Genomic DNA, 15,541 nt, shown 5'->3' with positions numbered 1-15,541 from the left:
TTTTTAAATTGGAATGGTAATACAAAGGTATAGAACGTATAGAGGTGTTGAGATTACCTTGTGAGCTGGTCGCACCTTCAAGATTTACAAATGAAGACATAAATACATGTTACTTTTTTAATTTGAGTGGATAAAACACACTACTTCAAGTCTGTTTTGGTCATTTAAAACTCAAGCAGAGGTGTTGAGATTACCTGGTGAGATGGTCGTGCCTACAAGATTTACAAATGAAGACATAAATCCATGTTTTTTTCAAATTGGAATGGTAATACAAAGGTATAGAATGTGTAGAGGTGTTGAGATTACCTTGTGAGCTGGTCGCGCCTAAAAGATTTACAAATGAAGACATAAATCCATGTTACTTTTTTAATTTGAGTGGATAAAACACAGTACTTCAAGTCTGTTTTGGTCATTTAAAACTCAAGTACTAGAGGTGTTGAGATTACCTGGTGAGATGCTCGTGCCTACAAGATTTACAAATGAAGACATAAATCCATGTTTTTTTCAAATTGGAATGGTAATACAAAGGTATAGAATGTGTAGAGGTGTTGAGATTACCTGGTGAGATGCTCGTGCCTACAAGATTTACAAATGAAGACATAAATCCATGTTTTTTTTAAATTGGAATGGTAATACAAAGGTATAGAACGTATAGAGGTGTTGAGATTACCTTGTGAGCTGGTCGCACCTTCAAGATTTACAAATGAAGACATAAATACATGTTACTTTTTTAATTTGAGTGGATAAAACACACTACTTCAAGTCTGTTTTGGTCATTTAAAACTCAAGCAGAGGTGTTGAGATTACCTGGTGAGATGGTCGTGCCTACAAGATTTACAAATGAAGACATAAATCCATGTTTTTTTCAAATTGGAATGGTAATACAAAGGTATAGAATGTGTAGAGATGTTGAGATTACCTTGTGAGCTGGTCGCGCCTAAAAGATTTACAAATGAAGACATAAATCCATGTTACTTTTTTAATTTGAGTGGATAAAACACAGTACTTCAAGTCTGTTTTGGTCATTTAAAACTCAAGTACTAGAGGTGTTGAGATTACCTGGTGAGATGCTCGTGCCTACAAGATTTACAAATGAAGACATAAATCCATGTTTTTTTTTTAAATTGGAATGGTAATACAAAGGTATAGAATGTGTAGAGGTGTTGAGATTACCTGGTGAGATGCTCGTGCCTACAAGATTTACAAATGAAGACATAAATCCATGTTTTTTTTTAAATTGGAATGGTAATACAAAGGTATAGAATGTATAGAGGTGTTGAGATTACCTTGTGAGCTGGTCGCACCTTCAAGATTTACAAATGAAGACATAAATACATGTTACTTTTTTAATTTGAGTGGATAAAACACACTACTTCAAGTCTGTTTTGGTCATTTAAAACTCAAGTAGAGGTGTTGAGATTACCTGGTGAGATGCTCGTGCCTACAAGATTTACAAATGAAGACATAAATCCATGTTTTTTTTTAAATTGGAATGGTAATACAAAGGTATAGAATGTATAGTGGTGTTGTGATTACCTGGTGAGATGTTCGTGCCTAAAAGATTTACAAATGAAGACATAAATCCATGTTACTTTTTTAATTTGAGTGGGTAAAACACACTACTTCAAGTCTGTTTTGGTCATTTAAAACTCAAGCAGAGGTGTTGAGATTACCTGGTGAGATGGTCGTGCCTACAAGATTTACAAATGAAGACATAAATCCATGTTACTTTTTTAATATGAGTGGAATGCCTAAATGCCTAAATCTGTTTCTTGTAAATTTGAACGAGTGAAACACGTTAGTTCATGTCTGTTTTGGTCAGATCGTTTTTGGAAATCCAAGGAAAAACAGCTGGAATATGTGCAGATTCTAGAAAGATTTCTATGTGGGTTATTGTGTGTAGCTGCTCTATCGGAGTCCACAACACGAGCAGAACAAGCATAATAGGTCCTCTTTAATAACAAAAGGTGTCCTCTGCAGGAGGGGAAATGTGCAAATGATAACAAAATACAAAAAGAGTCCACAGGTAAGGAAGGAACAAAACAGGTAAGCAGAAAAAATACTCACACACAATAACTTTCAGTGAAACAGAGCTGATATGGAAAAACTAAGCTAAATACCACAAGTTAAAAAAAAGGTTAAAGAATGAGCGAGGCAAAAAGACAAAGCGCTGGTGGAAGACCAAGCGGGATACGGTAACAACTAGCATGGAAACGAAAGCCAGTACACAGCAAGCATACTACCGGGCAGGCCGGGCAAGGCGGAAACCGTGAGCTATGGTCTGGCAATGACCAACTGGCAACATGTGTGTGCTGACGGCTCTGCGCCTGCCACTACAGCGTTGCACTGCAACACAAGAAAAAAAAACAATGACAAAAACACTGACATGGACGCTTCAGCAAATTGTGTAGTTAATTGCAATAATATGTCCATGTGTAATGGCTAGATTTGGACATTTTGAAGCACATTGGCAAAGAATGTTGAGTCAATGTAGTTGGTTACTTGATTCACTGTATGAGCTCATTTTCAGCAAGAGCTAGTGTAAAATGGATTAGCTTACTTTAGCGGAGCATAATAATGTATGAGAATATTTGATTGTCTGTTGTCGGCATTTAGACATCTTAAAGCATACAGTATTAGCAGAGACTGTTAAGTAAATGTAGCTGGTTACTTGGAAATATTGTCTATTGTAGCTACCTCGTTACAAATGTATAAATTGTGTGAAATAGAGGTGTTGGAGATTGCCTGGTGTGATGGTTGTGCCTAAAAGAATATACACTAACCAACGAATTTGTCACGTTTCGGCATCTCAGGATGCAGAGAGCAGGACCGAATGCAGGTAAAAATATTTATTTTTTGCAATAAATGCGGCAGCAGGAAAAAGGCAACGCAGGTAGCAGAAGGACAAATGATAATAATCCCACACGGCGAGAAGCACACACCTGAACTAAATACAGTAAAGTCTCGTTATATCGATATTCTCGGGAGTCGGAAAAAATACTGATATAACCGGGCTATCCATATATCCGATCCTGCGCCGAACTGCATTAAAAGTGGGCAATAATGCACTTGACATTGTTCTATAGTATAGAACAATGTCGAGCAGCTTAAATCAATCTTTGCTTAAGGATTTCAATACCAAAAAAAAACACGGCGAACGGCTGCTTCCAGTCAACTTTATTTTTCACACTTCCACCACCAGAGCACAGCACACACACACCGATTCCCGCACTTCCTGGTTCACAGGTCATGCTCAACCCGCCCCACATAGCTGGCCAAACACATGCCTGCAACAGCGTTCGTGGTTTCTCTCACGAGAGAAACCACGAACGCCAGCATGTACATATGAAAAACAGTGATTATTGCAAGCGATAAAAAGATATCTGAATACAACACAATTAAATACATGTATTTGTACGCTTGTGTCTTCGTTGGAATAGGTGTGTATGCTATGTCAGTTGGTTCTTCTGTTGCAGGCATGTGTTTGGCCAGCTATGTGGGGCGGGTTGAGCATGACCTGTGAACCAGGAAGTGCGGGAATCGGTGTGTGTGCTGCGCTCTGGTGGTGGAAGTGTGAAAAATAAAGTTGACTGGAAGCAGCCGTTCGCCGTGTTCTTTTTTGGTATTGAAATCCTTAAGCAAAGATTGATTTAAGCTGCTTTTGTATCGATATAAGCAGACCAAATTGGCTGGCGGGAGATGAAAAGGGCGTCGTAGTAACCGGATTATCATAATAACCGTGTATCGTACTAACGGAACTAATTATATCATAAAAGACTAGAAATTTGCTGGGAAATGAAAATAGTATCGTAATAAGTAGTAATTCGTTATAACCGATATCGATATAACGAGACTTTACTGTACCAACGCAAATTAGGGACAGGTGTGGATGATTATGACAATGGAGGCAAATGAGGCGAAACAGGAAGTCAAACACAAAATAAGAGCGTGCCAAACGGAAACCAAAGCCCAGACCGTAAACTCAAACCCAAACTGTCACTTAGGAACCCACACAGGGCGTGACAGACTTGCCTATCCCAGCTGACTTTGTTGCTTTAATATCTTTAGAATGCACAGAAAAAAAGGTTACTTTGCTTGGAAACTTTCTTATATCCATTTTGGTCTTCTTGGATGTTGTTCTACACATTTTGTTTTTTTCTGCTAATTATATAGACACACCATGGTGCTGCTATAATAACTGATTGCACGGAAAGCGTGGAGTTTTAGTGAGGTGTGTTTTCCATATAAAAAGTGGAATGGATTGCATTTTCACCTAAAACTGTCATGTGGAGGAAGGCTGACTTCATTGTTCCGTCACTGTTCAGTACAGATGAGTGATGGCGGCTACTAGCTAGGAACTATTAAAATAATAATTCAGACAGTTAAAATTATTACTGTTTCATTTTCCTCCAAAAAATGTTAGAAACTATAATACATAACTAATATACACACAGCAGTTTTTTTGCATTTTGTTCCCATCCAGTGCCGTAATTGAACTAAACCGAATCATTAAAACTGGGGTAACTGTGATAATGCCATACTGTTACACCCCTAGTAATTACACATTGTTCATAATGTTAAATTAGATACTTACACATAATCGAATGTCGAATGTTTGGATTATATTGAGATGCCATGTACCATGTTACAATGTGCATTATGGTAATGGTAATGGTTTTATTTCATTTGAACATGCATCAGATTACAATTGAGTGCATCCCATAATCAGTTCCACATGTCAAAAAGGAGTAGGAAGAAGCAAAGTTTATTAAATCCTACCCCTCCATCTGGTACTTTTACAATCACTAACTGTTACATTTGTTCACTTCCTGCTTTCCATAATACAGTTTAAGTATTTTTTTTTTTTTTTAATAATGCACCTTGTACCGAAGTACGAGGTGATATGACCATACAATGACATAATGGGTACCATAGTAACTGCCAATATAGTGACTATATATGAATGAATATATTATATTATATTATATGAATATATTGTAATTGTTTAATAAAGACGAGGTATGCCACACATACTCAACAGCAACTAAATCAAGTGAAAATGACTCACCAATTGTTGAAGGTACGAGTAACAATAGAAGGAAATATCCCCCCAAATGATCCATCATTGTGTGACTGCTTATTGTGGCCTCTGTCTTACCAATCTGACGCTATCCTTATGTGTGTCTAAGTTATTAAGTTCTAATTCTTGTCTTGTTCTAGTTCTTGTCAAATAATGTGTTTCACTTGACACACCCTTCACTGTTACTCGAAGGAATGTTGCTTGGCTGCTTGCAGAGGCAGGAGTTACAGCTCATTTTTAATTTTTTCACATGAGTGTGGCATCTTTGCAGAGACCCAACTACACCAGCAAAATGCTGAAGACCCTTCTAAACAGAACAAACTTGAATATGCTGCATGTCATGTACACTTGGTTACAATAAGTTATGGGATCATGTGTGGCATTCGCTTGAAATACTGCACATAGCATTTTTATTAAGTTCTAGCAACAGTTGAGCAAAGTACACACATTTCTCAATAAAATATGAATCTGTGAGCTGTGGACAAAGCAAATGACGAGTCAGATTTTGGACAGAGAGAAAAAAAACAACATATGAATGCAGATATGTTATCAAGCTATGACGTATATCGGAGGTCAAGAGTTAGTTATTAAGAGCTGTTTGTTTCATCCAATTTATGGTCACACTCTCCAGCTCTCTCCAAACTCTTGAACAGTCTTGGCCATGGTACCATCAGGCTTCATCCGGTCATTCAGCATTCTGCCGTCAAAGTTTCCGCAGAGACCCCCAACCTTTCGTTTGTATACACGTGGTAGAGTTATTTCTGTGGGAACAAATAAAATAAAAATAATTATTTAATTAACTGCTGACCCACTGGGATCACATTCCGTGGCTTGACACTAAGCTCTATAATCAAGGTAAGTACATGGTGTGGTTCTATTATCTGAAGCTGCATTGTGACATTCTAGATGTTGATGACTGTCACTCATGCCGTCCGCCATCATTCTTCAATGGAGGAATAGAACCCAGTGGAACAGCCACACACTTTTCCCACATTGGGCAATCAGTTAAAAAAATGCAGGTGCTACATCCGTTCATTTTCTATGCTGCTTATTCTGACCAGGGTCACGGGGCTATGCTGACTGTATATTAGCTGACTAGCTACCCAGCTGACTTCGAGCGAGAGACAGGGCACAGAAAAACAACCATTCAAACCAATTTGGAGTTGGCATTTAACCTAACATGCATGTTTTTTGGGCGACACGGCTCTAATAATGTTAAAAACTGTGTTTAAAAGGTTGCAAACAAATTTTCTATGCTAACAATGAAAATATTCAATTTTTAAATAAGAATTGGCGACTCCAAATTGTCCATAGGTATGAATGTGAGTGTGAATGGTTGTTTGTCTATATGTGCCCTGTGATTGGCTGGCCACCAGTCCAGGGTGTACCCCGCCTCTCGCCCGAAGACAACTGGGATAGGCTCCAGCATCCCCTGTCACCCTCGTGAGGAAAAAGCGGTAGAAATGAATGAATGCATGTTTTTCGAAATTTGTGAGCAAGCTAAGGATGCTAACAAGGACATTGTTGATAAAAATACATTAAAAAACACATTTGGACTCATGCAGTGTATTAATACCACACTAAGACTTGCACCATATTGTACTAAAACTTGAAAATGTACACAAATCGAGGCAAAATGTTGGTGTAAATTTTTGACATTTGTCGAAAAACACGCTTATCAAGGTTCTAGTGTAAATATCAATGCTATATGAACTTTGAAACGCTACTAAGAGATAAATAATAGTTACCTGCATCATTGCGTCCATCAAACTTCACTTTGAGACCAAAGTCAGTCTTGGCGTAGATGTGAGAGGACTGCTTCTGAATCTTCAAACCAAGTGATGGTGAAACCGGAGTCTTAGTTCTCTTTCCATCCACCTATAAGGAAGTAGAATCATGAACCATTTGAACAAGTAACTAAGAATACAATAAATGCATAGTTATAAAAGTCCTTCGAACTTACAAATAATTTCCGACCCTTCTTGAATTCCACCGTGTGGTTGTACACCTTGATCGTGAGCCCATGTAATCTGTGGTGTTCATCATCCTCACTGCTGTTATTATCATCATCGTCGTCATCTTCTTCACTACTACTGTCCTTATCATATTTAATGGGTGCATTGTTGCCCTCTATGTAGATATCCGGGAGATTACCGGGCAAATTTTTGCTTCGGACCAGCACATAAGAGTGCTCACCCTCAAAGTCATGCTTCATGTTATCAAAAGTTCTGTACTCTGGATCTCCATTTATCAAGCACGTATCAAAACCTGTTGGGCAAACAATTACAACGATTGTAAATACGTATGAAAGGCACAACCAGCTTGGTCACATTGTTGTCACTTTTGGTACCTGTTTTCTGGCAGTAGTAATCTCCCTTATCATTTTGAAGACAGACAGCATTATCGTCACACTCATCTTCATCACAGTCAATCTCCCCGAGGTCGTCTTCCCTCTGACATTCGCATTTGTGACTGCAGTGGCTGGTGTACCACACTTGACCAAACTGAAACAAGAGAACGCCGTCACAGTAGTAATGATATTAATTGAAATGATGCAAAGTCACTTACGTTGTATTTATTGCCATCTGCGTCCACACAACCACATTGCCGGACAGGTACACAAACGCCCCGTTTCAGCACATAGCCATCATCACACTCACATCCCGGCTCACAATCCTCAGTGTCATTGCATTGTGGTGGGCCATTGACATATCGACAGGTCGGGCTGCAGGCGGACATACAAGCTGTGTAATGACTATGCTGTGGACAGGGGGGCGCTGGGGAAAGAAATATAAAATATATATAATAAATGTAACATCCAATATAACATTATGCACTTCTCAATTTAGTAGCAACAGGGACAACACTTAATCTGTTGTTGTGACTACAGGAATTTCTTACGTACTTGATCCAGCAGTGGTTGGAAGCTGCGGTAGAGCAGTGGTTGCTGGTTGAGTTCCATTTGGATGTTGTGGTTTGGATGTTGCTGATTGTTGTTCATCGGTTGTTGTTGGTTGTGTTACTGTTCCGAGTGGAGTTTCTGGTTTAATTGATGTTTGTGGGTGGGGCCCAGTTGGTAGGGGTCCTGCTGTGGTTTCGGGATATGTAATCGCTGTTGTTATTTCCTCAGCTGTTGGTTCCGGTTCCGGTTCTTCTGTTCCTTCATCTACTTGGTGGTCGGTTGTAGCTGCTGACATTGTTGTTGAGGCGTTCGGATTTGGGGTCTTAGGTGTTGCGGTAGTCTGTGGGTTTACGCCAGTTGTGTCTGTTGTTGTTGATGTAGAGTTTGTATTTTGTGGTTGTGTAACGTTTGAAATGTCTGTAACCGAATCAGGTGTTACGGGAGGAGGGAGCGTTGGATTAGTTAGATCTGCAAAATAGATCAACCTGAATCAGATACACTGGTTATAACCAGAGGAGACTTTCACCTGAAGTATTTGATTACCTGCACAGCGCCCACGATATAGTGATACATCATCTATAGCCACATCTGACCGATCAGTAGAACCTCGTCGTCCCTCGATAAGGATCTGTTATTAAGAACAAATGTTACGTCCTATCATCGTTTCTGTAAAAACTGGCACATTAAACACTGAGATTTTTCTCACCTGAAAATGTCCAGCTGTGGTGAAGTCAACCTGGGCGAGACGCCACATATTTCCTTGGTTATTTCTCATCCACAAAATTGCATCAGCTCTTTTGTCCTGCAGCAAATATACATGTAGGCCCATAGTATCGGCTGAGCCGTACATGTGGTACCAGAACTGCAGACACTGAGGACCGGTGGCAGAACATTCAGAACTGATGAGACGAGCTGTGTCTCCATGGTATGCACCACTGGCTTCAGTATACAGATAGTGGCCATCTGCATCATGCATCAAACAGGAGTGTGATTAGTCATATGAATTATATTCTATAGTATTAATGGCATGTGATTAAACAATATTCATTTACATCAAAACGTCAATTCACTATTTCTGTGTTCTGCACTCTAAGCATCATGGGAACTGCAATTCTTTAAGTGTAAACATGAAACTAATCTATTGCAATCCTCTTTACATGTGTCTTAACATAACTACACATCAACATAAATAATAAGTAGTAGCAGCTACAACTGCCATCGTTATTTTAAGTTTTATAATTTTTAGTTGAACAATTAAAAGCATAATATTTGGGTCATGTATGCAAAGTTATAGAACATTTAAAAATGTACATACATTGTTTTATGACTCAGTTTAAAAAAGTCTGTTTGTCCAGTCCTATATATTGTCATTGTACTTTGCTTAAAAGTAATGTTAAAATATTGTCTCATATTCAACCTTGTATTGTATCATGTATCGTATTGTCTCATGAGCTGAGTGCATTGTGACACACCTACTCAAATTAAACAAATCAACATCCAAAAATTATCTTAAGGTGTGCCTGAAGGCTATTATATCTATCTATATAATAGGTGTATAATAGGTGTCTATCGATTAACTTTGTGGCTTCATTAACAACGTAAGCTACTTCATGATGGATGTGTTAGAAGGTTAATTACGTCCTGTGGTATGATCTGAAGAAGGCCCCGTCTTCAAGGAGGGAGTTGCCCCACTGTGTCTTGTCCAGTCAAAAGCATCAGCAAGCAGCTGACTCCACTGACATAAATCTTTTTCAAAATTACAACTAAGCTGGCACTCTGGAAAATCAAAAATATACCATTAGTAACCCTCAACAAATAATGTAAAAATCCTACAGTACTGTCATAGAACCATCACTGTACCTGAGTGTTGTGATTTGTTCTGTGTAATAGAATCAGTTGTTTCAATGATGGGAGGTAGGGTGGCATTTGCTACAGGTGGCCAAGCTGTATCAGGGAACTTATCAGTAACATTCACTGCAGGAAGCTCTGTAACTGCAGTTACAGGCAAAGTGACATGGGGGGGAGCTGTGGCGTTTCCATCAGGTTTAGGAGGGTACGTGGTCACCACATCACTTAGCTCTAAACAAGCAGGAAAAAAGATCATTTTAAAGAGTTTGGAACTGACAGTAAACAATACATAAGTATATGTCTGGATGCATGTGCCACACCTGAACATTGGCCATGGTAAAGCATGACATCGTCTATGGCGACATCCGATTCTTCATTGGAGCCCCTGCGTCCTTCAATGATGATCTTAAGGCAGAAACAATAACAGATTATTCTGTATACCATATTTGTAGCCGTACTGATTGAAAACTCAGAACTGGATGTTTGATAAAAAATATCTAACCTGGAAGGCTCTTGTGGCGGTCAGGTCCACCTGAGCCAAGTGCCATTTGTTACCTTGATCATTCCTCTTCCACCAAATAGCATCTGCTTTTTTCCCTTGTAGCAAATATACATGGAGGCCCATAGTATCGGCTGAGCCGTACATATGGTACCAGAACTGTAAACACTGAGGACCGATGGCAGAACATTCAGAACTGATGAGACGGGCCGTGTCTCCATGGTACACACTACTGGCCTCAATGTAGACGTAGTGACCATCTAGATGGGAGACAGGATTCTATTTGTTAGCTAAGTTGACTTTGGCAATCTGTTCTATAGCCTTTATTCTATTCTATTTCCTACCACCAGAGTGGTCAGCAGAGGGCCCAGTCATTAAGGTCGGTGTAGAGCCACTTTTCCATGTCCAGTCAAATGCATCCGTACTCATCTGATTCCATCTGCAAAAACTGCTGTCGAAGCTACAGTTCAAACTGCAAACTACAAGAGGAACCAAACATGGGAAATTATAACTTGCTATTAATCAACTCATCAAAAGCGTATTCGGTGTACAGTACAGAACATCGATGTTAATGCGCAACACCACATCCACTTTTTGAAAGCGGAAGGTACTGAGTAATAAAGTTGAGCTTTCTTGGCACCAACCTGGGTCTGAGGGAAGGACTTCTGCAGTTGAGGGAGGTTCGTTTCCACTCTCCAGGCTACCTAAAGAGTTTGATAAAGAATTACACTTTAACATCATAAGACGCTATGGTGTATCATTCACTGATTTGATGAGAAATGTGTTTGACATTACTTGAGCAAGCTCCAAAGTAAATGGAAATATCATCAATGGCCACATCTGACAGAGCATCAGAGCCCCTAATTCCCTCCACAATGACCTGGCATAGTCAATATGAGAATAAACAAAGTAAGATCAAATCAACGTTACTGACTGGCAACAAGAATATCCAAGGTCCATAGCTTACCTGGAAAGGGCTGGTGACGTTGATATCGATTTTTCCTGGATGCCATTCCTGTCCCTGGTTGTTCTTCATGGACCAAATCTTGGTAGCTTTATTTCCTTGGAGCAGATGCATATTGAGGGCCATGGCTGTGGCTGAACCATACATATGGTACCAGAAGTTGAGGCAGGCTGGGCCGTTGTAATGGCACTCAGAGCTCAACAGACGTGCTGAGTCTCCATGGGTTACGCTGTCCCCCTCAATATACAGATAGAAGCCCGCTAGAAAGACAAATCATACAGAATTGTCTCGCAATGTAATCTTCCATCCATGATGTGATGCGGTGGTGACATTTGGATTTTACCCCCAGTGGTGTGGTCATGGTATGGCCCGCTTCCGTTTGTTGGAGTGGCGCCTGAATATCTTGTCCAATCAAAGGAGTCCTGCATGAGCTGCTGCCATCCACACAGATTCTTCTCAAAGTCGCAGTTTATTGGACATACTGTGGTTCAAACAACTACAGTGAGTTCACCATTAAATTATGAATACTTGGCTCACAAACAATAATAGGTGTGTGTACTTTCTCAGATTTTTTTTGTTACTCTCTTACAAGCTGGATCCAGTGTATGAGATGGAAGAGTTGAAGAGGGAGTCGTTTCTGGAGGATTTTCTGTAGTTCCAGGCTCGGCTGAATGGGTAGGATGAAACAAACCAAAGAAATGAAAACAAAGAAAAGCAAAATATAAAATAACACAACATACCAAACACAAAATGAATATTGACTCCCCGACTGGAGTTTTCTAGAGAGAAAATGAAAACAGTGTAGTATAATATGCTTGAGTGAAAGGCGCAGCCTATTTTTTACTGCCAATTTTGCATTAGAGTCCAATTTTGGTAGTGGTCAGGGCCAAAAATCCAGTTTTACACAAGTGATTGGACGAAAATGGAAACTGCGTCTTTACTGTTATTGAAAGTCCGGATCATTCCTTTTAACTTTAATCCAAAATGACTGAATAATACACAAGGTATTTGGTGCATCTGGATGCATGGAAGGGATGGAGCATTATTTAAAGTTGGCTTATTTATTAATTATTAACAAGAAACCATGCGCAAGTTAGGATACCCGAGTTCGATTCCACCCTCTACCATCTCTGTTGTTGCATGTTCTCCCCGTGCATGCGTGGGTTTTCTCCGGGTACTCCGGTTTCCTCCCACATTCCAAAAATATGCTAGGTTAATTGGCCAGTCCAAATTGTCCATAGGTATGAATGTGAGTGTGAATGGTTGTTTGTCTATATACAGTGCATCCGGAAAGTATTCACAGCACTTCACTTTTTCTACATTTTGTCATGTTACAGCCTCATTCCAAACTGAATTAAATTAATCTCTTACCTCAAAATTCTACACAAAATACTCCATTATGACAATGTGAAAAAAGGTTTTTTTGACATGTTTTGAATTTATTAAAAATAGAAAACAAAAAAATCACATTTACATAAGTATTCACAGCCTTTGCCATGAAGCTCAAAATTGAGCTCAGGTGCATCTTTTTTCCACTGATCATCCTTGAGATCTTTCTACAGCTTAATTGGAGTCCACCTGCAGTAAATTCAGTTGATTGGACATGATTTGGAAATATAATAACTGTCTATATAAGGTCCCACAGTTGACTGTGCATGTCAGAGCACAAACACCAAGCATGAAGTCAAAAGAACTGTCTGTAGACCTGCGAGACAGGATTGTCTTGAGGCACAAATCTGGGGAAGGATACAGAAAAATTTCTGCTGCTTTGAAGGTCCCAATGAGCACAGTGGCCTCCATTATTCGTAAATGGAAGACGTTTGGAACCACCAGGACTCTTCCTAGAGCTGGCCGCCCTTCTAAACTGAGCGATCGGGGAAGAAGGGCCTTAGTCAGGGAGGTGACCAAGGCCCCGATGGTCACTCTGTCAGAGCTCCAGCGTTCCTCTGTGGAGAGAGGAGAGCCTTCCAGAAGGACAACCATCTCTGCAGCAATCCACCAATCAGGCCTGTATGGTAGAGTGGCCAGACGAAAGCCACTCCTTAGTAAAAGGAACATGGCAGCCCGTCTGGAATTTGCCAAAAAGCACCTGAATGACTCTCAGACAATGAGAAACAAAATTCTCTGGTCTGATGAGACAAAGATTGAACTCTTTGGTGTGAATGCCAGGCGCCATGTTTGGAGGAAACCAGGCACTGCTCATCACCAGGCCAATACCATCCCTACAGTGAAGCATGGTGGTGGCAGCATCATGCTGTGGGGATGTTTTTCAGCAGCAGGAACTGGCAGACTAGTCAGGATAGAAGGAAAATGAATGCAGCAATATATAGAGATATCCTGGATGAAAACCTGCTCCAGAGCGCTCTTCACCTCAGTAGACTGGTCATGTACCTTGACCATATAGACAGTAGACATTAGCACACAGCCAAGATCTCAAAAGATTGGCTTCAGAACCACTCCGTGAATGTCCTGGAGTGGCCCAGCCAGAGTCCAGACTTGAATCCGATCGAACATCTCTGGAGAGATCTGAAAATGGCTGTGCACAGACGTCTCCCATCCAACCTGATGGAGCTTGAGACTTATTGCAAAGAAGAATGGGCAAAACTGCCTAAAGATAGGTGTGCTAAACTTGTGGGATCATATTCAAAAAGACTTGAGGCTGTAATTGCTGCCAAAGGTGGATCAACAAAGTATTAAGCAAAGGCTGTGAATACTTGTGTAAATGTGATTTTTTTGTTTTCTATTTTTAATAAATTCAAAACATGTCAAAAAAACCTTTTTTCACATTGTCATAATGGAGTATTTTGTGTAGAATTTTGAGGTAAGAGATTAATTTAATTCAGTTTGGAATGAGGCTGTAACATGACAAAATGTAGAAAAAGTGAAGCGCTGTGAATACTTTCCGGATGCACTGTATGTGCCCTGTGATTGTGTACCCGCCTCTCGCCCGAAGACAGCTAGGATTGGCTCCAGCACCCCTGAGATTCTCGTGAGGATAAGCGTTAGAAAATGAATGAATGAATAAGAAACCACATTATTTATATGTAGCTATAAATTTACATTGAATGCGACATCATTTAAAAAAAAAAAGGTCTTTGTGTATTGATTTTTTGATGACATCTAAATGTTTTTTTGTGGCCTGGTTCAAATTATGTCTACTTTTTAAAATCCATGTTGTTTGAAAATGATCTACAGTATGTTGTAAAGACAAAAACAGTGAATACCAGCATCTGTTCTCCAGTCTGGTAAAGTAACAGGCGACCTGTCATTTTCTGCCCTGAAAATGGAAAAAGAATATTATAACATTTTGACAAATTACTGCAAAACCCATATGAGCTTAAATAAAAGGGAGAAGCTTAAGTTATTGTTCGACTTACCTGCATTGAGTGCCAGTCTGAGTTAGAAGGAGTAGAGTCGCTGTGACTAACAAATTTGTGTGGAAGCCTCCAAGCATGGCTGATCCCTGCTACTAATACGTGCCCCTTGATGAGCTTCAGTATGAATATTGATGACTAGCTTTTTTTTTTGGGTGTTTAATATAATGAACGTGACCTTTCAACTGCCAGCGCACTGTGATGGACACGCTGGTGTCAGTCTGAGAGCGAAACGAAGGGCGTGGGGCATTTATAGCCCACTGCCGAACCACGTAATCACAGCAGTGGGTGGAGACAACAGGTCAAAAGCTGTGGCATAAAAGAAATGTTCTTCCACTGACAACGGCAGCAACACAGTTTTACAGGAAGTGGCAACAGATAAGGTCAGCGTTTTAGTGTTGCTGGGTTATAAAAAATAAACGTCATAGAGCGTCAAAGATACACTAACCAGGATAATACAGAAATCTGTTCACAAAAAAGTTACAGACTTTCGGAAGGTTAGTCGTAGTTCAATTTATAGTACAATTATTCTAACTGACAAACTGACCAAAAATGTACACCCAGAACCTTTTGGATGTCCGCTATTGCAGGGGTCTCAAACTCAATTTACCTGGGGGCCACTGGAGCTAGGGTCTGGGCAAGGCTGGGCCGCATCAGGTTTTCCCCCAAAAAACCCACATTTATTAAAAACAGAAAAATATACATACTTTTTCAGTGCTTTGGTTCCGATTTTCTACAATAAAAGCTCTGATAAAACATTCCACTGTTCTCAAATATCTTAATTTTTATTTTTCTGCACAAAATAACATGAAAAATAAATAAACAAATCAAGAATAAAGAAAATCAGTAATAAATAAATATAATAATAATAATA

At 39.7% G+C, this 15,541-nt stretch overlaps 1 protein-coding gene across 1 annotated transcript; it reads right to left on the bottom strand.

Annotated features, from left to right (window-relative positions):
- Positions 1 to 4,521: 4,521 nt before the first annotated feature.
- On the bottom strand, positions 4,522 to 14,875 carry LOC131125474 (uncharacterized). The gene is made up of 20 exons (XM_078791623.1): positions 14,671 to 14,875; positions 14,518 to 14,570; positions 11,883 to 11,960; positions 11,637 to 11,774; positions 11,297 to 11,553; positions 11,125 to 11,209; positions 10,974 to 11,033; positions 10,674 to 10,808; positions 10,333 to 10,589; positions 10,151 to 10,235; positions 9,843 to 10,061; positions 9,621 to 9,758; positions 8,689 to 8,945; positions 8,526 to 8,610; positions 7,986 to 8,450; positions 7,649 to 7,857; positions 7,431 to 7,584; positions 7,044 to 7,348; positions 6,829 to 6,958; positions 4,522 to 5,841 (listed from the first exon to the last, which is right to left on the bottom strand). The coding sequence occupies exons 1-20, from the start codon at positions 14,745 to 14,747 to the stop codon at positions 5,699 to 5,701; spliced, it is 3,330 nt and encodes a 1,109-aa protein (XP_078647749.1). The 5' UTR covers positions 14,748 to 14,875; the 3' UTR covers positions 4,522 to 5,698.
- Between the last annotated feature and the right edge of the window lie 666 nt (positions 14,876 to 15,541).

The sequence above is a fragment of the Doryrhamphus excisus genome, linkage group LG6, assembly GCF_037039965.1.
Source record: "Doryrhamphus excisus strain RoL-2023G ecotype Guam linkage group LG6, RoL_Dexc_Guam_v1.1, whole genome shotgun sequence".
Taxonomy (NCBI): domain Eukaryota; kingdom Metazoa; phylum Chordata; class Actinopteri; order Syngnathiformes; family Syngnathidae; genus Doryrhamphus; species Doryrhamphus excisus.
Note: the sequence above shows the minus strand (reverse complement) of the source record. Positions and strands in the feature narration are given on the sequence as shown.